Raw genomic sequence first — 25,670 nt, 5'->3', positions numbered from 1 at the left:
AAGTGGGAAATCAGTTGTTTTTTTTGTTTGTTTGTTTTTTGTTTTTTAAAAACACAGTTGCTAATCCTACTTTTGAATAATGTCTGCTTAGAGCCCTAAAATTATAGCCTTTGAAATTAGATCATCTAATAACACTAGAATCATCTTTTAGTATCGTACAGATTCCAACTACCCTGAGAGGTAGGTATTAGAATGGCTGTTTAGGCTGGGCATGGTGACTCATGTCTGTAATCCCAGCACCTTGGGAGGCTGAGGTGGGAGGGTCACTTGAGGCCAGGAGTTTGAGACCACCTTTGGTAACATAGTGAGACCTTATCTCCAAAACAAAACAAACATGAACAAACAATAAGAATGACCATTTTGTGTTTGGATAACCTAAGGTTCAGAGAGGTGAAGGTTACCCCACCAATGAGTAGCAGAACCCAAACTCTAACCCTCTGCTGTTTCACTACAGCTTTTTTTCTTCTCCTTCAACTATATTTTGTATGAAGCCTTTTCTTTTTCTTTTGAGACAGGGTCTCACTCTGTTGCCTAGGCTGGAGTGCAGTGGTGCGATCATGGCTCACTGCAGCCTCTGTGATCTCCTGGACCCAGGTGATCTTCCCACCTCAGCCTCCTGGATAGCTAGGACTACGGGCATGTACCATCACACCAGGCAAATATTCAAAGATTTTTTTGTAGAGATGGGATTTCTCCGTGTTGCCCAGTCTGGTCTCAAATTCCTGGGCTCAAGTGATCCACCCACCTCTACCTCCCAAAGTGCTGGGATTACAGGCGTGAGCCACTGGGCCTGATGAAAACTTTTTTGTAACATTGTAAAATTTAACTTTTACAGATGGAAGCTCTAATAAGCCAGTTAGCACTTAACTTTTCCTCAGTGGTTTGTCATCATCCCAAACTTTCTATATTAGGATTTTACAGTCTGCCTAGTTGGTCTCGAGGACTTCAGTTATCACAAGTTTTATAAGCTAGTAGAGGCTTATAAAAACCACAAGTTTCTCAACTAGAGGCTGCCCCCACTTCCCTCTGAAACAGTTGGCAGTGTTGCTGGCATTTATTGGGTAGAGGCCAAGAATGCTCCAAAAAAATCTTTAAAATGCATGGGATACCCCTACAGCAAAGGGTTATCTAGTCCCAAAATGTCAGTAGGGCCAGGATCAAGAAACAGATATAAGCCAAATATTTTTGTTTTAGCTGAGTAGAATTATTTTTTAGATTTATCACTGCTTAGAACAGTTTCCAATCTAGAGTTCTTTTTAAAAGACTAGATAAGACATAATGGTTAAACTTAGGCAAAAAGAGTTAACATTAAACAGTGATAAAAGATTCTAAAGACAAATTTAAATATTAAAACCTTTATTAAGACATCTAAAATATATATTGAAGAACAAAACCAAGATAACTTTTAAGCTACCTTTGAGCTTTCTAAAAATAGAATTATTTGATGTTCTCTTTAAATATTACTTAGACCAAGCAGAATCTTGCCACGGTGCTGAATAGGCTTGAAATCAAGCTGATCGAGCTGATGATTTGTAAAAACTTAAAATCTGCCAGGATTTAGGATTGTTCCACTCTCAGCAGGAGGTGGTGTGATCTGCATTATCATATTGGATGCAAAAATTTCCAAGGTGTAGGCAGCTTTGAATGTGAAAGATGAAAGATGTGCAGTCATAGGCAAGATCTTCTGGTCACTTCCCTGAAAGGAGGGAATAAAAGAGAATTAACCACAGCTCTATCCTTCTGCTTATGATACCGCTTTTACCTTGGCCAGTGATACAGTTAGAAGTGATCCACAGGCTTTGCTCAGGCTTCCTTAATCACTAATTATAGAATGTCATTAAGTCTTTTGGAATACAATTTAAAATTGTAAGACACAAAGTAAAAGCTGGTATGATAGATAAGTAGGTGTCAAATATATGCCTCTTTGCCTTTTCCACCATTCTTGTCCAAGCTCCATTTTCCACATTTTATTGATTATGCCTGTCTGTCTCACCAGGCCATGAGCTCCTTTAGAGAAGAAACTCTAGATACCTTTGGTATTCTCAGCCCCTGACACAGAGTCTGGCACAAAATAAGCATGTGTTAAAGAGAGACAGAGTGAATGAGTGGCAGAAATCCTGAGTCCAGATGCTGTTAATCCTCTAGCTGTAGCTGTCCTTTTCCAGATCAAGCCAACAATGTGGCAGGTGTCTCAGCTCTGGTGTAAAAAAGCTGGCCAGAGAATTCTTTTCCCCTACTGTATCACATTTGATTAAGTTTCAGGAAGCCTCATTCTGTCACCTGTGTTAATGGAATAGGCCAGATGTTCCTTTGAACACAGTCCTGCAGAACTACCTAGAGTAGATTTCCTTCATATGATAAAACTAATCTGCTTGGGCTCATGTCTTGGTTTTTCATTTATATATTATTAGAACTTTTTATCCTTTACTGGAATTAATATGGTGTTCTCTTTTCTCTGTTTAAATAGCTGTAAGCACTTTAACTGAATCAACATTGAAGAATGTCCCTCAAGTGGTAAATGTGCAGGAACTGAAGAATAACCCTGCAACTCCTGCAGCAATGGGGTATGTTCTGACTTTCCAGTGTGTTTCAGCCCCTAGCTACTTCTGTAATCGCAGTGGACTGCCTGCAGAGGGTAGCAGCACCACTGTCACAGTCTGGTTTTTGTGACCCGCCTTAGGTTATAAGGGCATATGGGCGGCTAAGCCTACCTACATGATTCGTTTTCAGGAGATTGTCCTTTTTAACTGGCCAGTGACAGTTGCCTCACAAACCTTTAAAGTTTATCTTGATGCTGTATGCTCAGTTTTTGTTTGCCGTGTGTAAGTCTGTGTGGTACGCATTAGGTGTGCAGTTTGATTTTTCTTTTTTCTTTTTTTTTAATTGCCCTGGGGGTTCCAGAGTTGATGCTTTGGGTCTGATGCAGACTTGATTCTGGAAACTGTAATCTCAAGAGTGACACTTTCCTCCCTCATTTCCCTTCTCCTGGTATTTCTATTCTTCCCATTTCTTTTGCTTTTATATTTAAAAAAAAAAAGTCTTTTAAGGCCGGGTACAGTGGCTCATGCCTGTAATCCCACCACTTTGTAAAGCCGAGGTGGGCGTGGATCACAACGTTAGGAGTTCAAGACCAGCCTGACCAATATGGTGAGACCCCCATCTCTATTAATAATACAAAAATTAGCCAAGTGTGGTGGTGTGCACCTGTAGTCCCAGCTACTCAGGAGGCTGAGGCAGGAGAATCACTTGAACCCTGGTGGCAGAGGTTGCAGTGAGCTGAGATTGCACCACTGCACTCCAGCCTGGGTGACAGAGCAAGACTCCATCTCAAAAAAAAAAAAAATCCTTTAAAAGACAGCAGCTCTGTTTGGAGACTCTAGCTTCTCTGCCATGCCATGTTTGAGGGCTAAGTCATTGCTGGTGTAGCTCACTTTTTGTTGTTGTTGTTGTTGGTGGTGGTGGTGGTGGTGGTCATTGGTTGGTTGGTTGTTTTTTGAGACAGGATCTCACTCTGTCACCCAGGCTGGAATGCAGTATGATCATGGCTCACTGTAGCCTCAACCTCTTGGCCCAAGCTGTGCTCTCATATCAGCCTCCCAAGTAGCTGTTGGGACTACAGGCAATGCCACTACATCCAGCTAATTTTTTTTATTTTTTGTAGAGATGGGGTTCTTACCATGTCACCCCAGACCAGTCTCAAACTTCTGGGCTCAAGGAATCCTCTTGCTTCATCCTTGCAAAGTGCTGTGCTTACAGGCAGGAACCACTGTGCCTAGCTCACTTGTCTTTAGTCCTCATCTGTGTTCAGAATTCAAGGTGCTGACTCCCTCCCACTACCCTGGGCAGGTTCACAGAACATGCCTGTGCCCTGCTTTGCCCTGCATATTTTGTGATCACGATCTCTTTAGACCAGCCACCATCCCCTGTGGCATAGAGAAGAGTTGAGGGACATTTCCTCACTTAGAACATGGGGATCTTGAAGACTAGTATCAGATTTCAGGGAGTTAGTGTCTAGTACCCATGATTAGCCTAGTGGCAAGAAGGGCAGCCACAGACCCTGTGGTTTCCCCCAGGGTGCCCACCCTCTGCAGTCCCACAGAGCAGATCTGCCATGGCTCTGTTTTCCCTCTCTCAACTGGCCTTGCCTCACTGGTCCACTGGCCTCTTTTTTTCCATGTTGTTCTGTTTATCAGCACTACTTGTTTGAGGAATTTTTAGTTATCTCAGGGCCATACTAACAGCCAAAAAACAAGCCTTCTCTATTACTATTTTGTAGTGACCTCAGAGCCTTGGTATGCTGTTTAGACCAAGATGGTATTTGTGGTTGTTGCAAACTTTTCAAGGGAAAGAACGATGCATTAGCGTTTAGGAACTGTAGCCAGATTCCCAACGTGGGGAAGGCAGGGAAAAGCCACTGAAAGGCAGAATGTTACGTAAAAGGGGAAAATTCAGCATATTGTACAGGAAGTATTATCTGGTATTTCTGAGATACAGTTGGTGCTAGCATGCTAACCATGTATGAGAAGCACCTTTTAGAGATTCTGCTTTTCCATTTCTCAAGCTTCATTTCCATAAATGGTTCATCTGAGCTGATCTTTGATGAACGCTTTGTTCAAGGAGTAATAATGAGTTTGCTTTTTCTGACAAGAAAAAATCTCAGACGACTTAAGAAATCTTGAAGAAACTTTAAAATGTTCTGTTTTCCATAGACTTGGACTGTGGTATAATTGTTTCATGTGTATGCCCAGCATGGTGCCTGAAACGTAGAAGCATTGCTTTTCAATAATCATTTATTTAAGGTAAACTCCAAACATAAATTGAAAAATGAAAATTGATATTTACTGTCATCGTTCCCCAGGAAAGATTAAGAGAATATGCTCGTTGTAAAATAACTTCAGAGTCTTTTAAACAGTAGTTTCCTAAGTGTATTTTAAGTATTTAATTTTGCAGCTAGCTTTTTCTCAGTGGTATTTTACAGAAAGTTTATTATAGGGCGAGTTTACGTATTTCTGCCATTGGTGTATTTTATATTCGTTGGTCTCATCCATTCAGTTCATTGGAACAGCGTTTATCTGGTGCCAACCCCTAGCTATTCAAACTCCTTTGCAGTGCTCCATTGCTTGATCAGCAGATTCTTACACAGCATCTGCTGTGAGCATGATGCTACCCTGGGTACTAGAGATGTGGTAGTGAATAAGATATACCAAGCAAGAAGACAGCTGGGAAACTGCCAATTACACAAACACTTACTTAGATGTAATGTAGTAAGGTCAATGAAGGAGGAGTACAGGGTGCTAGAAAAGCCGAAACAAGGCAGTCTGATGAAGTCAGGTTGAGAAAGAGTTTGATGAGGAAAAGGTCTTCTAGCTGAAATTTATATGATGACCAGAAGTTGCTAGGCACAGAGTGGTGAGAAGAGTGTTCTGGAAAAGGGAGTGCAGGAAGTGTGAAAGCCAAAACCTGGGAAGGGGCAGGACATGTTTGAGGAGCAGTGGAAAGGTGGCTGGAATGACTAGAGTCCTGGCAGGAAGGAAGTGGAAAATGAAGAAAGTGGGGCAAATGAGGTTAGAAGAGCTGGGATTTTTATTTTGTTTAGTTGTACCAAAGTGCACCAGATACAGCATTCCTTTGAGAAGTTTTGGTGTGCATTTATTCATTTATTCGTTCTTTCAACAAATACTTACTGAGCATTTTCTGGGTGCCACATACTGTTCTTAGGTGCTGGAGGTAAACTACCTGTTTTGTTGTTAACAAAATAGACTGAAAAAACTAACAGACTGATGATTGTTTGGAGAGACAAACAATAATCAAAATAAATAAGTAAAATACTGATGGTGATATGGTGTGATGGAGAAAGTTAAAGCAGGGGAAAGGATTAGGGAGTATTGTCTGAACATGGTTTTATAATTGTAAATAGGGTGGCCCTGGGAAGGTGACCTTTGAATGAAGAGGAAGGCCAGACAACAGGTCTCATGAATATCTCAGGGAAGAAAGCTCCAGGCACAGGGTCTGTAGCAGGAGCGTGTCTACAAGTTCAAGAGCGAGCCAGGAGGAAGAACACTGGGGGATGAGGTCAGGGAAGATGTTGGTGGACAGTGTCTATTTGAGTTCTTTGGGGTATGTATGTAGGAGTAGAATCACTGGATCACATAGCTCAAACTGGTTTATAGAGGTCCTGCACCATTTTTCATTCCCAACAGCAATGTGTGGGGTTCAGTTTCTCCACATCCTCGCCAACACTCGTTGTTGACTGTCTTTCTGATCATAGCCATCCTAGCGGTGTAAAATGGTATCCCACACTGACGGTGGTTTTGATTTGCATTTCCCTAATAGCTAGTGATGTTGAGCATCTTTTTCTGTGCTTATTGGACAGTTGTATCTTCTTTAGAGAAATATCTATTTAGTTCCTTTGCCCTTCTTTAAAATTAGGTAAACATCTAGTCCTGTTTATCTATTTTTTTCTCTTGTTGCTTGTGCTTTAGGTGTCACATGTAAGAAACCATTGCCTAATCCAGGGTCATAAAGATTTACACCTATGTTTTCTTTGAAAAGTTTGTGGTTTTAGCTCCTATTTATATCAGGTCTCTGATCCATTTGGAGTTAATTTTTGTAAATGGTGTGAAGTAGAGATCCAACTTCATTGTTTTTAATGTGGATGTCCGGTTGTCCCAGCACCACAGCGTATCTTTTCCATCCTTTCTTTCAAATTATTTTGTCTTTTTATTTAAAATGGAATTCTCGTAGCACAACAATGTAAATGTGCTTAATACTACTGAACTACATGTACACTTAAAAATCATTACTTTTATGGTGGCAAATTTTGTTATGTGTATTTTACCACAAAAAAACACTTTTTTAAAAATAATGGATTAAAAATGGATTTCTTGTTGACTAGGGGTCCCCAACCCTGGGCTGCAGACCAGTAAGTGTCTGTGGCCTCTCAGGAACCAGGCCACACAGTAGAAGGTGAGTGGCAGGCAAGTGAGCATCACCACCTGAGCTCCACCCCCGTCACATCAGAGGATCACGGGATTCTCATAGGAGCTTGAACCCTGTTGTGAATTGCACATGCAAAAGATCTAGATTGCGTGTTTCTTATGATAATCCAACTGAATAAAATATAAAATTATAGCCCCATGATCTAAGATGGAACAGTTTCGTGCCAACACCATCCCTCCTCTGCTGTCCATCTGTGGAAAAAATTGTCTTCCACAAAACCAGTCCCTGGTGCCAAAAAGGTTGGAGACCATGGTTTTGACAGTATGTAGTGGGCCTTAGCTTGCTTTTTTTTTTATCTTGACCATCTATGACTTCTAATTGGAGTGATTTGATAATTTACCTTAAGTGCAATTATTGACATATTTGGGTTTAAATCTATCACATAGCTATTTGTTTCTGTTTATCCCATCTGTTTATTCAGTTTTTCTGCCTTTTAGATTGAATATCTTTATGATTCTATCTTTTTTGTTGACTTATTGGCTATAACTTGGTGTTATTTAAGTGCCTACATTAAGGTTTATAATATATGTCTTCAACTTATCACAGAATGTCTTCAAGTGATATTATATTACCAAAGAATAGTGTGAGAATCTGACAACAGTATTCTGTTTTCTCCCTTCACCACCTTTATGCTATTGTTGTACATTTTACTTCCACTTGTACTGTAAACCTCATGACACATTGTTATAAACAGTTGACTATCTTCATCCTCCCACCCTCCCCCAGCCTCCCTAAGACAGAGTCTTGTTCTGTCGCCAGAGGAGGAGTGCAGTGGTGCTATCTTGGCTCACTGCAACCTCTGCCTCCTGAGTTCAAGTGATTTTCTTGCCTCAACCTCCCAAGTAGCAGGGATTACAGGCGCCTGCTATCACACCCAGCTACTTTTATATTATTAGTAGAGATGGGGTTTTGCCGTGTTGGCCAGGCTGGTCTCAAACTCCTGACTTCAGGTGATCTGCCTACCCCAGCCTCCCAAAGTGCCGGGGTTACAGGCGTGAGCCACTGTGCCTGGCCTCTTTTTTCATATTTAATGTGGCTTTTTTCAAAGCTCTAATGCAGTTCCAACTTACATTATTTAAGTTATTTAGCATCTAAACATTCATGAAGGAAATACAATTTGCTTTAGCAAACTTTTGGATACTATTTTGGACAATGTGTCTTGAAGACATTAAATTTACCAATGGAGAAAATAGGTGGCAGTTATATTTCCATCAACAGACGTCAAGCACTCCCAAGAATTGAATATAGGGTGTTTGTTTTCCGTATATTCCATCATTTTGATTATTTTTCCCTGTTGATTTGTTTCTTCAGTTACTCTTGATAAGTTAAAGATGTATGTGAGAGTGATTAAGATTTACCAAAATAAAACATAACCAGGTCTCTTGTTTTTTGTGCTTTTTAAAATCCTGAAATAAGTTAAAGAGCAAGAAGTTGAGGCCTTTTACAACAATGGGATGAGTATTTACCTTGTTAAAGTTCATTAAAGTTGAAGGGACCAACAGCAAAGGGCCTAGGTGACATTTTACCACAACCCAATTTTGTAATTGTATGTAGAGTACACATCCATAGAACATGTGTGCATTTGTCTGCCTGCTTTGGCATGTAGTGCTGGTAATGTGTGGCAAAAAAAAAAAAAAAAACCAGAAAAAAAAAAATGACTCTTCTGTGTTTTAATGTTCCCCAAGAACCCCAGTTTCCAAACTCTTAGTGGTCTGTGCCTCTGTTGCTCATTTCTGAACCAGGAGCTTAGTGTTGCCAGTAATGTCCATGTCATTTGTAGACTCATTCAGTAAAGAGATGTCTCTTTGGGGCTCTGTTAAAACACCATTTTCTCTTTACAGTCCTTTGATTTTGTTTTTCATGTGTAGAACAAAGAATATCAAGATGAATTTCTGATATTTTTCAGCTCCATATTATTAAAAAGTAGAATAAAGTCATCTAAAATATGGGTACTTCCGAATTTGGCTTTTCTATATCTTGAACATTTGTAGCTATTGATTTCCGTTGTTTTGGTTCATGATCATGCACAAACCTTTGAACATATTTGTTTGAGAGTATACTGTTCCTTTCTGTTTGCTGTCTTAGGTCTTGGTAGAGATTTCTTGAATCTGATCTGTTAGTTCGTTTATTGGCTGATTGCACTGAAGAGCATTTCGCTGCAGGGGTGTCACATGGCCTGGGTTGTAGGTACTGTGGTCCTAATTTTGTGTGTTTAGGGATTTAGGGTACCCAGGAGATGCATAACATTATCACAGGTAAATAGAACAATAATTGCATTCAGTTTTATTCATGTATAATTTACTATCATGTCACAACTGAATTTTGGCTATAAAAAATTTTCTAAAATTTGGCTAAATTGCTGCTTTTATTTTTATTTCTGATTTCTGTTTGTCTTTGGGAAAGCATAAAAGGGTTTCCTTTCCTTTGTGATCCTTGTGAGCTCAAACCCTTTCTCTAAGCAAGTCAGCTGTGTCCGCCCAGGTATTGCTTAGGGCCCAGCAGTCTCACACCTTCTTTTCCTCTGGTACAGATTCAGCAGAGGTGTGGGGGGAGCACTGTACCTGTATTGCCTGCTTGGTAAGCTACCTCAGGGGAACAGGGATGTGTTTCTCCAGAGAGATGCACATGTATAGCTGCTTCCGACTTCAGCAGAAGCATGAAATGGGGTTTGTTTCATTGAACAGAAGTTCAATTTTTCTTCTTTCTTAATCTAATAAGGTTTGTTTAGGAAGATTCCTGTGTTATTCCAGCAGTGAATCTCAGTGTGCTTGTAAGGTTTGTTAAGTTGTTTGATAATTTTCTTCCATGAGGTACGGGCCTATCTCTTATCTTCTAAGTTAATTTTTTGATAGAAAATACAAATCCTCTCTAAATCTAGGGGAACTCTGAAAAATAACCAGGTTCTACAACTACTATTGCTATATTTACCAGTCAGAGTAGCTTTGGGCTGACAACAGATAAATTGGTTGAAAAAATTGCCCCTAGGAACAAAGAACTTTTGTGTGTGATTGCACTAACAGGTACTTTTCCCATATGTGAACGCTAGTTACTGAAATAACAGTTCCTTGCATACAGTATTCACCTACTTCAGAGTTAACAAAAGATGATGAGTGCTCTTTCTGCGAACAGGGGTATACTTTTCATGCTGTAGCAAAGATGCAGGTTGGGAGTGGAACAGTGGTACATTTGAATCCCTTGGATGCAGACCTAGTGAGCCCTGGGCTCTTGGGGATAGCTGCTCTGAGAAGCTAAGATCTCTTCTTTGGGTAACACTGTTGCGGTAGCAGGGAATTGGATGCATAGGTGGCAGAGAACTAGATGCTTCCCACAGAGCCTGCTGATCATCCTTTCAGGCTTGGGTAAGAGAATCAGGAATTCCCCATGTGGTCTATAATAAGAGGCAGGGCCAGGGAGCAGGAGGGCTTATACTCTCGATAACAAAAAGATCTAGTTCTTGAATGGTTACTAATTTTTTTCTTAGGATTGGAGAAGGGAAGTAAGTTTAAGGCTACTGCTTTGACTCTCATACTAAAACCCAAAATTCATTTTTTAAAATTTATTCTTCAAAAAAATGTCAAATGAATTGGATTGGGGTCCCATGCATCTGTATCCTACCCAAAGCTGGTATTCTATATTGGACAGAAGGTTAGCTTGAGAATGAATGTGATTTATACCTAGTTATGCCTTTCTGTGAGTATATGCTTTGTGTGTTTTTCAGTTCTTCAGTGCCCTACTCCACAGCCAAAACAACTCATCCAGTGTTGACCCCAGTGGCTGCTAACCAAGCCAAACAGGTAACTTACTGATTTTTATATGCTTTGCTTTGTGTGTGTTTTTTTTGTTGTTGTTGTTTGTTTGTTTGTTTGTTTTTAAGACGGAGTCTTGCTCCATTGTCCAGCCTGGAGTGCAGTGGCATGATCTTGGCTCACTGCAGTCTGCTTCCTGAGCTCAAGTGATCCTCCCATCTCAGCCTCCCAAGTAGCTGGGATTACAGGCACCCGCTGTAATTTTTGTATTTTTAGTAGAGACAGGGTTTCATCATGTTGGCCAGGCTAGTTTTGAACTCCTGACCTCAGGTGATCCACCCGCCTCAGACTTCGAAAGTGCTGGGATTACAGGTGTGAGCCACCACACCCGGCCTGATTTTTACTTTAACATTCACGCTGTGTCTCTCTGTGTAAGTGAAGACCATACTGTTTTTAAGTCCTGATTTTGTTTAAATGAACCATAAGTCTTATAACAGCCCATGATCCTTTCCCCACAATTTATGCCAGTCTTGACATGGCTTTTAATCAGAGTAGGTCAGTTGGGACGTGATACTGTCTTCATAGACCATTTAACATTCTGTACCTGGTAATTTGGGGTCGTGATTCTAATGCTATACATTTTTATATGAGGCACTTTGCTTTGTAGTTTACTTTAACATTATCTCAGTTAATCCATACAACAACCATGTACACTAGGAGGATAGATGTTTAGATATGTCTCACTGGTGAAGCAGCCTAGGCTTGAGTGACTAATGTAAACTCTCACAATGAGTAAGTGGTGGAACCACAGCTGGGACTCAAGGCTTCTGACTTCCTCCTGTCCATTGCTAGGATGGTTGGAAGGTCAGTCAGGAGAGTGCTGAAACTCTTCCTAAGAAATCCTGGTTTATCTGCCACTCTTACTTCTGTCTCTGAGATGAGTAGTTTGTGTTTGAGATCAGAATTTGAGATGGGATATCAGGACTTGCCTACTGTAAGTTCTCAGACATGTCTCTGTTCCTTAGTTTACCATGATTTAAAATGGCATTTAAGCATTTAACATTTGATCTTTCTTCTGGAGGTGTTTGTGTTCACCATGAAAAACACATGACAAAACGTAAATCATGACAAGTGAGTGAAGGAACTTGACTGGAGATGGATAAGTCAGTTTTCTTTTTGCTTTTGCTTTTAACCTTATTGTAAATGCTTTGAGAGCTAGAACCATTTTATTCATTTACTTATTCATTAATTAATCTACCTAATATGCAAGTGCTTTTGATGTGTCAAGCACTGTGCTAGGTGCTAGGAAGATAGTCGTGAACTGGGCCAGTGTGACTGTCTTCTTGGAGCTCACAGAGTATTTCTGTTTTCATCCTTTAATATGATCTTATACGTGGTTACTTAAATTGAGACCCTTTTTTTGTTTGTCTTTCTTTTTGGTAATTTAAAAGTGTTTGTGCTTGCTTATTTTAAATTATATTTTTATGTTTACATTTTACATGTTTCTTTGTTAAAAAGAACGGTTAGTGGTTTAACATAAACATTTTGCTTGTTTTCTGTTATAGGGGTCTCTAATGAATTCCCTAAAGCCATCTGGGCCTACACCAGCATCCAGTCAGTTATCATCTGGTGACAAAGCTTCAGGTCAATTTGCATTTTTATTTTCTTGAAAATAAAGGTGAAAGAAGAACTCCACAACAGGGGTTCTTGTTCTAGATCACTGAGGCAGTTGCCGTAGGAAACAGGAGTCACATTTGACAAGATCGGGAGCATTCAGGGTAGGTAGTATGGCCACAGACAGGAGCTCATATTTGAAAGACTTCAGGTATTGAAAAATTCTAGGAAACTAGTATGCTCTTCGATGGCTATGTAGACTTCTTAAATTTTGAGGTTAGTTTGAAAAATGATAGAGCAATAGGAGAAAAACCTCCCTTTAAATTCTTTTCCTAAAATGAAGCAATAGTATTATCTTTTTCTTCCTTGTTGGATGATCACAGTTGAGAGAGGAGTGGATCAGAATGCTAAACGCTATTACTTCCACTGAAAGGAATTAAAAATTCCGTTGGTTCACAATGACAATTAAAAAGCCTATAAGGTAGAGAAAGTAAAACAGATGTATGATTTCAGAGTATATAAGAAGTCAATATTAATGAGATTTTTATGGCTCCACATAACTCCTCCTACACTAACTCAAGCATAATTCTTATTAATTTGGTTTTCACAGTAACCGTGAGTGTTTGACCAGACACTTTGTCCAAGTGTCATTACCCAAACCAACTTGATGCAGAATGCTTTTACTTATTTACAACCTAATTTTTATGTGGGTCTTCCTCAGTGTCCCCTTCTGTTGGCTCCTTTATTATAGCCTACTTAATTTGGCCTGTATTACCTCCTGTTGCAAGGAATTAACTTGTGTTGTCTGCAGTACTGCATTTTTACAACACTCTGAATTCTGGCTTTTGTTTCAGTCATGCTCTTAAGTGAGTCTTCAAGCAAATTCTGTTAGGAATTGAACTTCATACCTTAGCAGCGTGCTTCTCATTATCTCAGTTATACAATCTTTCTGACTTTCTCTGTAATCCCAAACTTTCTGATTGGATACTGGGTTTATCTTTAGTAACTGTTCCTTGCAGAAGAAAACCATTATTGCATAAGCCAGAGTTGCATTCTAGAATTCAGAATGATATGAAACCATAGTTGGTATCATGTACACCTCACATGAGAAGGAGGTATCCAGCACTTCTCAACTGGGGCCTAAAGCTTTATGTTTAAAGGAAAATTTTATAGTGGAATTGTCAATATTATTCAGGATTCAAGTTAAGAAATTTATTTTTATTTCTGGCTAACATTTTAGAAAAAGTTTTTGAAAGATCATATACCCTCACTTTTTTTAAGGACTTCATTGGAGAGTTTTTTTGTCACTCTTGAAGTTAGAATCAAAGAAACCTAAGGAACTTTGCTTTATGCATGTCTAGGCAAGTAGTGTAACTTGCAAAGAAATCTCCAAGATTTACCATTCACTGCTGATCATGAAGTCCTTTCTTTCATTAGGAGGTCGTCTGTTTTCACTTGCTAGGTAATCAAGGTTTAGAAAAGAACTTTCTTTTGGTAGGAAACTTCCCTTAAAGGTGCTATTTAAGAGTTTCAAAAAGTTTCTTTTTGAAAAAAAGGCATTTCTAAAACCTTTAGAGAATAGTTCTTTTATTAATTAATAATGGAAATCCCTTCATTGTTTTTCTGATTGTAAAACTATTGCATGTCCAGAAAAAGTCTGTGGTGTAGAGCTATATAATGTAGAATGTGAAAGCTGCCTCATAGATTCTTTATTCCAGAGATCATGATTTCATGTATGTCTCTTGAGGTTACTTCATTGTTTTTTAAAGAAAAATATCCTATATACTGCATATCCTATATATACTCATTTTGTAACTTATGTCCCCTTCTCTGCCCCCACTTACAGTAAATGTCTTGGTCTCTCCAGGTCTGATACAGATCCATCTTACTCTTGATTTTGGTTTTTTTTTTTTTTTCTTCTTTTTTTTGAGACGGAGGCTTACTCTGTCACCCAGGCTCAAGTGCAGTGGCACCATCTTGGCTTACTGCAACCTCTGCCTCCCAGGTTCAAGCTATTCTCCTGCCTCAGCCTCCTAAGTAGCTGGGGTTGCAGATGCCCGCCACCACCCCCAGCTAATTTTTGTATTTTTCGTAGAGACGGGGTTTCACCATCTTGGCCAGGCTGGTCTCAAACTCCTTACCTCATGATCCACCCACCTCCGTCTCCCAAAGTACTGAGATTACAGGTGTGAGCCACCTCGACTGGCCCTTACTCATTTGCAGAGCTGTCTACAACCTCATTGTATAGTTACACCCTGTTAAATTTAGCTAGTACTCAGCTGATGATTTAGATTGTGATTTTTCATCCCATATACTGTATACCAGTAGTTTTAAAAATATTTGTACTACTGTCTACCCTGTGTTTATTTACTTTAGAATGTTCCTTTTTTCTTGTTGTTTGGTTTAGTTTTGTTTGATTTGGGCTTTCTAAATGCAGTTTTCATCTTCTCTTTCCCCCTTTCAGAGTAGAGCAAGGTCAGGCACGGTGGCTCACGTCTGTAATCCTAGCACTTTGGGAGGCTGAGGTGGGTGGATCACCTGAGGTCAGGAATTTGAGACCAGCCTGGCCAACATGGTGAAACCTCATCTCAACTAAAAAATAAAAAATACAAAAATCGGCTGGGCGCGGTGGCTCAAGCCTGTAATCCCAGCACTTTGGGAGGCCGAGGCGGGTGGATCACGAGGTCGAGAGATCGAGACCATCCTGGTCAACATGGTGAAACCCCGTCTCTACTAAAAATACAAAACATTAGCTGGGCATGGTGGCACGTGCCTGTAATCCCAGCTACTCAGGAGGCTGAGGCAGGAGAATTGCCTTAACCCAGGAGGCGGAGGTCGTGGTGAGCCGAGATTGCGCAATTGCATTCCAGCCTGGGTAACAAGAGCAAAACTCCGTCTCAAAAAAAAAAAAATACAAAAATCAGCTGGGCGTGGTGGCCCACGCCTGTAGTTCCAGCTACTTGAGAGGCTGAAGCAGGAGAATCACTTGAACTCAGGAGGCAGAGTTGCAATGAGCCAGGATTGAGCCACTGCACTCCAGCCTGGGCAACAGAGTGAGACTGTCTCTAAGTAAATAAAAAAATAGAGCAGTAGGGAAAAGATTGAAGATTGTACCCAAACTATAAGTAAGTAGTTAGAGTGCAATTGAACATGGGGAGAATGATGGATTGCACTTTTAACCTTCTTGTATGTCTCTATATTACAGCAATCATGTTTTATATCTATAAGTTTTTTTAAAAAAAGAGCACTATTATTTGTTAAATGCCAACAAAATCTATGGAAAATACAGAAATGTATGTAGAAGTAAATAGCCTTAAAGTCACTACTCAGAAATATTTAGCTTATGAACCTATTTCTCTTTTGGATTTCTGTCCTTCACTATAGATTAATTTCAAATAATTATAAAGCTACATTATGTATAGTTTTATTTACTTTTGTGGGGAGGAGGCTTAGCCTCACATTATAAGCATTTTCTGATACCATTGAAATCTCTAAGAATGTACTTTTAAAACTACATTTAAACTGTACCAGAACTATTTTGGTATCTTTTCTGGAAAAGAGAGTATGGCACACCTTAGACTGGAATTAACATTGACAGAGCCACAGAGCAATTTCGGAGACCTCAAGCACAAGGGAGGCAATGTGCTCTCTCCCCATGGCCCCTGATGTGTCACAGAAGGCACATACGGTGTTGAGCAGCACCACATAGGCTGAGCTACAGGGAATTCTACACTGGAATTTGTGTTTTCGTAATCTTCTTTTGTTTTTGTGTTTTCGTAATCTTCTTCTTCTTCTTATATATATAAATATATATATATATATATATTTTTTTTTTTCATAATTTCAGGGCCAGGGACAGCCAAGACAGAAACAACCGTGACTTCGACCCCATCTGCTTCTGGGCAGTTCAGCAAGCCTTTCTCATTTTCTCCATCAGGGTCAGTAATGAACTTAAGTTTTGTGGCATATTACTAACAATTAGCTTCCTCAAATTCCCCTTAACAATTATAGATATATTTGGCCAGTCATGGTGGCTCACACCTGTAATTCCAGCACTTTGGGAGGCCAAGGTGGGCAGATCACAAGGTCAAGAGATTGAGACCATCCTGGCCAACATGGTGACCCCTCATCTCTACTAAAAAATACAAGAATTTGCTGGGCCTGGTGGTGTGAACCTCTAGTCCCAGCTACTCGGGAGACTGAGGCAGGAGAATCACTTCAACCCAGGAGGCGGAGGTTGCAGTGAGCCGAGATCGTGCCATTGCACTCCAGCCTGGGTAACAAGAGTGAAACTCTGTCTCAAAAAAAAAAAAAAAAAAAAAAAAAAAAATTGTAGATATATTTATATATTTATTAAATGTGTATGAACCCAGAATTCTTACCATGGCAGTAATACATCCGATGGTAATGGCAGTAGTTTAATGTTCTCATATAAATCGATTTTCCCTTTGCATTTCAAGTCAATACGTGTTTATTATGTATTTGTGTATCTGTTTTGGTTTTTTTGCCTAAGCCTTATTTTCTTTGGGTCGTGAGTCTGTTAAATTCTGTAGTTCATCTAGTTTGTCACACTGAGATGTTTCCATTCTGACACCATTTTGGGGGCCAGATGTGACATTCAAATTGGCTTTGCTGGACAAACATGGAACATGTTTGGCTCATTCATGCCTATAATCCTAGAGCTTGGGGAGGCCAAGGTCGGGGGATTGCTTGAGGCCAACGAGTTGGAGACTGGCCTGGGCAACATAGTGAGACCTCATCTCTAAAAAAATTTTTAAATTAACCAGGTGCAGTGGTTTACTTCTGTAGTCCCAGCCACTTGGGAGGCTGAGGTCGTAAGATCCCTTGAGCCCAGGAGTTTGAGGTCACTGTGAGCTATGATCACACCATCGCACTCCAGCCTGAGCAACAGAATAAAACCCCGTCTCCAAAAATAAAAAATAAAGTAAAATAGGCTTACTGCATTGAGAATGCAATATACTAAACTTCTTAGAGAATGTAATGAAAGATAATAGCCATTTGAAATTTGAGGTTTTATATAGATGTAGAAGAATCTGTTTCCGTTTCTTTTTTTAAAAAAAGTGATGACTGTACTTGTAAAGCTGAGTTGTTCTTAAAAATGAATCTTTTAAACCTCATCTCAAGATGAGCCTTTGTTAAGGTGCCTGTTCTCTGTGCTATGAGCACTTATAGTTGAAACCTGTGTGAGCTGCTGAAGCATTCTCTTCCCTGCAGTGATTGGGTTAGACTCTGTGGAACTGAGATCAAAACGAGTCAAAAGATTTTTTTGCTGTTGAAGCATTGTGCATTCAGTTCCATTAGAAAAGCCTCTTAAGTTTTTCAGTTTATGCTTTTGTAACTGGAATCATACTAACTACAGTCTCTTTTTCCTGATTTTAATGTATTTTTCGAATATCCTTCAGCCTAACATGTTAGGAGAAAAGAGTGTATTAGAATATTACTTGAGGGGGAAAGTAATAATATGTATTTTTTCTTTATTATAAATCATTATGTTTTATACTTCCCAAAGGTAATTCGGAGCAAATTTTAAAGAGTAGGTCAGTGCCAAGAATTATTGCGTCTTTAAAGATGACTAAATAATCTTTACTTCTGTGAAATGATATTCTTCTTCCTGCCACCCTTTTTTTTTCTTTGCAACAGTTTCGTTCTGTCACCCAGGTTGGAGTGCAGTAGTGAGATCTCGGCTCACTACAATCTTCACCTCCCGGGTTCAAGCAATTCTCATGCCCCAGCCTCCCAAGTAGCTGGGATTACAGGTGTGTACCACCACACCCGACTAATTTTTGTATTTTAGTAGAGATGGGGTTTTGTCATGTTGACCAGGCTGATCTTGAACTCCTGGCCTCAAGTGATCCACCCACCTCAGCCTCCCAAAGTGCTGGAATTGCAGGCATGAGCCACTGCGCCTGCCCCTCTTCCCATTTATAAAATAACTTGGAAAAGTTGGGGTCATTGAATCAATGGCTTAATTCTTATTAGATAAAATTTCTTCACCTAGAAAGTTTGTGTTTTTATTTTTAATGTGATGGTCAAAAGTGTCTAAGTTATTACATTATTTACTATTTTTGATGTGCTTGGTTCCTTATATTTTAAAACTAGTTTAAAATCTGATTTGAAGTGTGTGTGTGTGACAGAGCGAGACTCTGGCTCAAAAAAAAAAAAAAAAAAGCGCAGTGGTGCAATCATGGCTTACTGTAACCTCCACCTCCAGAACTGAGTGATCCTCTTGTCTTAGCCTCTCAAATAACTGGGACTGCAGGTGTACACCACCACACCTGGCTGATTTTTGTTTTTTAATTTTTGGGTTTTGGTTTTGTGGGGGTTTTTTTGTTGTTTTTGCTTATTTTTTGGGTTTTGGTTTTTGTAGAAACAGGGTTTCACCACGTCGCCCAGGCTGATCTCAAACTCCTGGGCTCAAGGAATTCACCTGCCTCAGCCTCTCAAAATGCTGGGATTACAGATGTGAGCCACCATGCCTGGCCTGAGTTTTTATCAGTGAATAATCTGTTCTGATTCACACTTGTGTGGAATTTTCTTCCTTAGCTATGGTGTCTTCACTTACAGTGTAAAGAAAATGTACAGAGGGAGAGAGAAGATGGTGAAAGGAGTTAGAAAGTTTTTGAACTAAATTTTCCCAGCCCTAAAATTCAGTTCTGTCAAAATGACAGAGATAAGCCTTCTATTTCATTCTATTCATTGTTTTCCTTAGCAGGATGGGGCTCTCCAACATGCTCATTGGTCTTGATGTGGGTTCTGAGAGGCTCTCCCTAGTCCAGTGCTTCTGTCTCGCCAGACCTTCCTTCTGTCCCCTAGTGAGGGGACCTTGAGTCATATAGAAGGAATGGTTTGGCTACTGATAGAGACATATAGATACTTTGATCTGAAGAGTATTTTCGAAGAGGAGCGACTGAACACTGGAGGAAAATAAAATGACACTTTCTTCTTGACAGAAAAGGAAACTCGTTCAGACTGGTGATACAGCAATGTATCTAAAAGTCAGAAAACACATTTTCTCCTCTGAAGTGGGGACTACTTTCTTACCTGTTTAAACAGACCATCTGCTCCAGCCCCCATTCCCACGTGCACATTCCTCCTGTGTCTCTACTGCTGTAGCTTTGCTCATTTGCGAGAAGTCCTCACTCAAACTTCTGCTACAGGAAGCCCAGCCGTCCCCCAACAGGCCCTCAACCTCTATCCCCATCGTGTCTCATCCACAAACTGCTCTGTCTGCTTAGAGATTATAGAGTAGCTTTACTGCTTCTGAAACAGGTGCTTTGACTCTTCATCTTCTAGATTGTAAATTCCTGAGTTTGGTTTGTATGAATGAATTATAAAATGGAATATTAAGAGGACAGTATTGTGCCTTGATTTGTTCCTTTTTAATTTCTCTTTTTCCACTTGTTAGGACTGGCTTTAATTTTGGGATAATCACACCAACACCGTCTTCTAGTTTCACTGCTGCACAAGGTACAGACTCTGTGTTGAGTAGCATTACTCATATGTTTTCCCTCAACAACTACAGGTTATTTTTGCCTAGATGTTATCATTTGACTTGCTCCTGAGTCTTACTTACAGTATCTGCAGTAACCTCAGTGTTGATAATGTACATCAGAAATATACTGAATGTGGGAGCCGTGGTGGCTCAGGCACTGACTGTCGTCCTGGCGCTTAAGGAGGCGAGGCCACTCTTTCAAGGCCAGTCTGGGCAACATAGAAAGTGCTCACCCATTGGGAAAAAAAAGAGAGAGAGAGAAATATGCTGAATTTAAGAAACTGATGCGAAGGATTTCTGTTTTCATAATTAAGGACAAGGAAAGGATTTGCTTCTGGAAAATCAGGGCTGTGCTTTAACATTTAAATGTTAGCATATGAAATAAAATTTCTCCATCTTTTTCATCTGTAATTTAAAATTTTGTCAATTTTTAGGGTGATTCTGTAGGGCAAGATAGACATAGTAACAGATAGGCTGTAGAAATGAAAGACCAAACTCGTTTTTTTCCTTGACGACATACCAGCAAACGTATTCATCCCATGCATTTGTTAAAAATCCATCAATAGCATGTTTTTAATATTTAAAAGAATTTGAAGACCTATTTTAAAAAGCCAGATATATTTGTTAAGTGCCTTCCAGTTATCCATTTACAATTAAGTATTTTATTTTATTTTATTTTATTTTATCTTATTTTGTTCACTTAGAGATGGAGTCTCACTCTTGTCACCCAGGCTGGAATATAATGGCACAATCTCGGCTCACTGCAACCTCCACCTCCTGGGTTCCAGCAGTTCTCCTGCTTCAGCCTCCCGAGTAGCTGGGATTACAGGTGCCCACCACCATGCCCAGCTAATTTTGTATTTTTAGTAGACATGGGGTTTCGCCATGTTGGGCAGGAGTTGGTCTTGAACTCCTGACCTCAAGTGATTCGCCTGCTTCGGCCTCCCAAATTGTTGGGATTACAGTGTGAGCCACCGCACCCATCCCAAGTCTTTTATTTTGTTTTTATTTTTTATTTTTGTTTTTCCAAGACAGAGTCTTGATCTGTTGCCCAGGCTGGAGTGCAGTGGTACAATTTTGGTTCACTGCAACCTCTTGACTCCCAAGTTCAAGCAGTTCTCCTGCCTCACCTGAGTTGCTGGGATTACAGGCTCGTGGCACCACCCAGGTGTTTTTTTGTTTTTTGTTTTTTTGTATTTTTACTAGAGACAGGGTTTCACCATGTTGGCCAAGCTGGTCTTGAACTCCTGACCTTGTGATCTGCCCACCTTGACCTCCCAAAGTGCTGGGGATTACAGGCATGAGCCACCATGCCTGGCCCAAGTCTTTTATTTTAAAAAGAAAGCATTTATTATAAAAATGTGTTTTTATTGAGGAAAATATGGAAATATTTTTAAAAATACAGGAGTTTAGAATCACATCACACCCCTTGGTAATGACTATTGCCATTCTTCTGTATTTCCTTCTGGGGGTTTTGTCTTTTACTTTTTTTTTTTTTTTCCATTTAATACAGTCTCATAAATTTTCCGATATTATTTAAAACCTTGAATCATTATCATTTAAATGGGGCTTCATAATTCTATTTTGTAGATATGCCATAATTAAAATATTGGACATTTAGGTTATTTTCAGATTTTCCCTATTATAAATAAAACAGTGACCATCTTTCATTTAGTCACTCAACAAATATTCTTTGAGTGTTTTGTATGTGCCTACCCAAGTGGCAATTTTCTTAGTGGAAAGGGGAGCTCCTAACCTCTCAAAGTGGGCCAGGAAGCTGAAAGCATAAGCGCATTCCTAAACCTGGTCTGAGTTTGGCACTTAATGGGTTGATAATTTCATTCCTTTCTCTCTCAAACAGTCACTCCTAAAACTTTTTTTAACTTTTGCCTACTTTGATGTAGAAGAACCTTCAAGGCCCGCCTCCTTTCCATTCTCACTTTCTAGAGGAAAAAGAACCAAGTGTTAAAAAAAGACTAGAGAGGAACAAAATAATTGTCAACATTCCTAATAGGAATAAAATCATAATTTTACATAAACATTTTCATTAAAAAGAGAATAGACCACAATCCAAAAACCATAAACAACTAAGTACAAATACAGGTAATATAAAGGGATCTTTCAGGAAATTATAGTTAGCAGGGGTGTCGCAGAGTTCCCAGCAGTTTGTGACAGGCAGATGTCTTAAAACAATATTAGCCAGGCATAGCGGCTCAGCACTTTTGAAGACCAAGGCGGTAAGATCACTTGAGCCCAGGAGATCAAGAGTAGCCTGGGCTGTATAGGGACACCCAGTCTCAACAAAATGCTGTAAAATTGGGTAGGTTTGGTGGTACGCACCTATCTGTATTCTAGCTACTTGGGAGGCTAAGGTGGGAGGATCACTCAAACCCGAGAGATCAGGCTATAGTGAACTCATCACGCCACTGCACTCCAGCCTGGGTGGCAGAGCAAGACCCCGTCTCTAAATAAATAAATAAAGTAATAAGCAGTTAGAAATCTCAGGAGACACTTGTAGTAGGCTAATTTTGGTTTATAAATTTTATTACTCTTTTATTTATTAACCACTATTGTTTGACTAGACCTTGTGGGTGCTTTACCCGTATTTCATACAATCTTTGTAACAGCTCTATGAGAGTAGTACTGTAATTATCTAGATTTTCCAAATGGTGAAATTGAGGCCCAGAGAGGTAAAGCAGCCTTTCCAGATTCACACAGCCAGCAAGTAGCAGACTGCATAGCTCCAGAGCCCATGTCCTTGACCAGCAGACCATACTGCCTCTGTCAAATAGCTGATGTAGTAGAGCACTAGTAAGTAGCTATTAATTGTACATTAAAATGATTTTTTATGGACCGACACTTTATTTGCCCATAAAATGAAGGAAGAACTTCCATTTTGAATCAAATCCTTTGTCTGTCAGGAGGTCCACAGGCTAGTGCTGTGCTGAAGATGTTATTAAGGAAAGCACACAATTAGGGTAAATTAAGGGAATAGGCCTTTTATTTCTCTTTGGGATAATGTTAATTTCACATATTCTAGATATTCTGTATTTGTTGTGATTTAATAAAAAAGAATATTTGTTCCTTTTCACCTCAGACGACTCAGATAGAGCTGATGTTTGTATGGAGAAGGGCTCATTCCCCCTCCTTAGAGAAAACTGCTGTGAGAACAAGACGCCCTGACTCTGTAGAGGGAAGAGAGAACTTTGGCTTAGAAACACAGTAAATGGAAATGTAATGGGTCATATTTTGCTAAATCCAACCCATTTTCTAATTTCTTTTTCTTGCTAGGGGCAACACCCTCCACTAAAGAGTCAAGCCAGCTGGACACATTCTCATTTGGTGGGGGAAGCAAACCTTATGAAGCCATTCTTGAAAGCTCACCTTCCTCAGGAATCACATCAGCATCAAACACCACCCCAGGAGAACCTGCCCCATCTAGTAGTAGATCTGTGGCACCTTCTGGAATTGCTCTTTCCACCACCTCTAGTAAACTGGAAACCCCACCGTCCAAGTTGGGAGAGCTTCTGTTTCCAAGTTCTTTGGCTGGAGAGACTCTGGGAAGTTTTTCAGGACTGCGGGTTGGCCAAGCAGATGATTCTACAAAGCCAGCCAATAAGGCTTCATCCACAAGCCTAACTAGTACCCAGCCAAACAAGACATCAGGCATGCCCTCGGGGTTTAATTTTACTGGCCCCTCAGTGTTAGGGAAGCTCACAGAGCCCCCTGTGACCTCCTCTGCAACCACCACCACAGTAGCACCACCAGCGGCTACCAGCACAAGCACGAGCACTTCCTCAACTGGCATTTTTGGCAATCTGCCAGTCACCAGTGCAGGATCCTCTGGGGTAATCAGTTTTGGTGGGACATCTCTAAGTGGTGGCAAGACTAGTTTTTCATTTGGAAGCCAACAGACCAATAGCACAGTGCCCCCATCTGCCCCACCGTCAACTACAGCTGCCACTCCCCTTCCAGCATCATTCCCCACATTGTCATTCAGTAGCCTCCTGACTTCAGCAACTACTCCCTCCCTGCCTATGTCCTCTGGCAGAAGCACAGAAGAGGCCACTTTATCAGCTTTGCCTGAGAAGCCAAGTGACAGTGAGGTGTCAGCATCAACAGCCTCACTTCTAGAGGAGCAGCAGTCAGCCCAGCTTCCCCAGGCTCCTCTGCAAACTTCCAACTCTATTAAAAAAGAACCTGTTCCTGCCCAGCCTGCAGTCAGCAACTCTGGCACTGCAGCATCTAGTACCGGTCTTGTAGCACCTTCTGCAGAGGCTACTCCAGCCACCAGTGGGGCCCCTGATGTCAGGACAGAGTCAGTACCACCTGCCTCCACCTTTTCAGTGCCTGAGCAGACTGCTGTCACAGCAGCTGCTATCTCTAGTGCAGGCCCTGTGGCTGTCGAAACATCAAGTGCCCCCACAGCCTCCAGCACCACACCCATTGTTGCTCCTGGTCCAGCTGCAGAGGCAGCAGCATTTGGTACTGTCACTTCTGGCTCATCAGCGGTCTTTGCTCAGCCCCCTGCTGCCAGTTCTAGCTCAGCTTTCAGCCAGCTCACCAACAACACAGCCACTGCCCCCTCTGCCACGCCCGTGTTTGGGCAGGTGGCAGCCAGCACTGCACCCAGCCTGTTTGGGCAGCAGACGGGAAGTGTAGTCAGCACAGCGGCTGCCACACCACAGGTCAGCAGCTCAGGGTTTAGCAGTCCAGCTTTTGGCACCTCAGCCCCAGGGGTCTTTGGACAGACAACCTTCGGGCAGGCCCCAGCCTTTGGACAGTCAGCGAGCAGCGCTGCAAGTGGCTTTTCCTTCAGTCAACCTGGGTTCAGTTCTGTGCCTGCCTTCGGTCAGCCTGCTTCCTCTACCCCCACATCCACCAGTGGAAGTGTCTTTGGTTCCTCTTCAAGTACCAGTAGCTCCACTTCCTTTTCATTTGGACAGTCATCTACCAACACAGGAGGGGGGCTGTTTGGCCAAAGCAACCCCCCTGCTTTTGGGCAGAGTCCTGGCTTTGGACAAGGAGGCTCTGTATTTGGTGGTACCTCAGCCGCCACCACAACAGCAGCATCCTCTGGGTTCAGCTTCTGTCAAGCTTCAGGTAAGAATTTGTGGAAGAGTTTTACTTTGTTTCCCTCTCTGCTATTTGAAACCTTAGCAACAGACCCATATTACTTTTGTAATTAAAAGAAGGGAGACTCAGAACCCAAAAATACTCTGTAGGTTAAGGAAGGCAGCGTGGAGCACATGCGGTGTCAGGAACTTGTTTGGCCTAATTGGCTGGATCTGTTACAGCTTAACGCAGCTCCAGTTTTGCTTCTTAGCAAGTTGTCACCTGCTAGCTACCAGAGTGACAGTTTCATGGGGAAAAAACAAGCATCTTTAGTTTAAGGTCCTAGCAAGTAATTTAATGACTGATAGATAGGAAATTTCAAATTTGGAAGGCACTTTAGAGGTCATTATGCCCAAAGCTGTCAAGTGTCAAGGAGACTGCGCTCATGTCAGATAGTGCTAGTAGAACCAGCAGGAGAGTCCAAGAGTCGTCATAGTCCACCGTCCTGCCAGGGTTTTCTGTCCCCTCTGACACGATCTTTCTTACTGTAATGGTAGATACTAACATTTAATTTGGAGTTTTTTCCTATTTTCAATGTGGTGACTTTTTGTAAAAGCTACAGTTTACTGTTTTTGGTGGTGAAATTCTTCACTACTGCATTTTTCATTTTAGCAGCTGCTTTTACTTCCAAAAGTTATCAAAAAGCAAGGCAATTTTAAAATCTGTCCTGAGATTTGCTTTCT

General features: G+C 40.7%; 1 protein-coding gene across 3 annotated transcripts in view; it reads left to right on the top strand.

The window, feature by feature from the left end:
* Nucleotides 1–25,670, top strand: part of NUP214 (nucleoporin 214) — a 102,982-nt gene that overhangs the window by 47,652 nt on the left and 29,660 nt on the right. For all 3 annotated transcript variants that reach the window (XM_010341416.2, XM_010341417.2, XM_010341412.2), the window contains exons 24-29: nucleotides 2,468–2,564; nucleotides 10,718–10,793; nucleotides 12,311–12,389; nucleotides 16,207–16,297; nucleotides 19,786–19,847; nucleotides 23,164–24,975. In XM_010341416.2, the coding sequence (XP_010339718.2) occupies nucleotides 2,468–2,564; nucleotides 10,718–10,793; nucleotides 12,311–12,389; nucleotides 16,207–16,297; nucleotides 19,786–19,847; nucleotides 23,164–24,975 (2,217 nt within the window). The remainder of the gene's footprint in view (nucleotides 1–2,467; nucleotides 2,565–10,717; nucleotides 10,794–12,310; nucleotides 12,390–16,206; nucleotides 16,298–19,785; nucleotides 19,848–23,163; nucleotides 24,976–25,670) is intronic.

Source organism: Saimiri boliviensis, chromosome 2 (genome assembly GCF_048565385.1).
Source record: "Saimiri boliviensis isolate mSaiBol1 chromosome 2, mSaiBol1.pri, whole genome shotgun sequence".
NCBI lineage: Eukaryota > Metazoa > Chordata > Mammalia > Primates > Cebidae > Saimiri > Saimiri boliviensis.
Note: the sequence above shows the minus strand (reverse complement) of the source record. Positions and strands in the feature narration are given on the sequence as shown.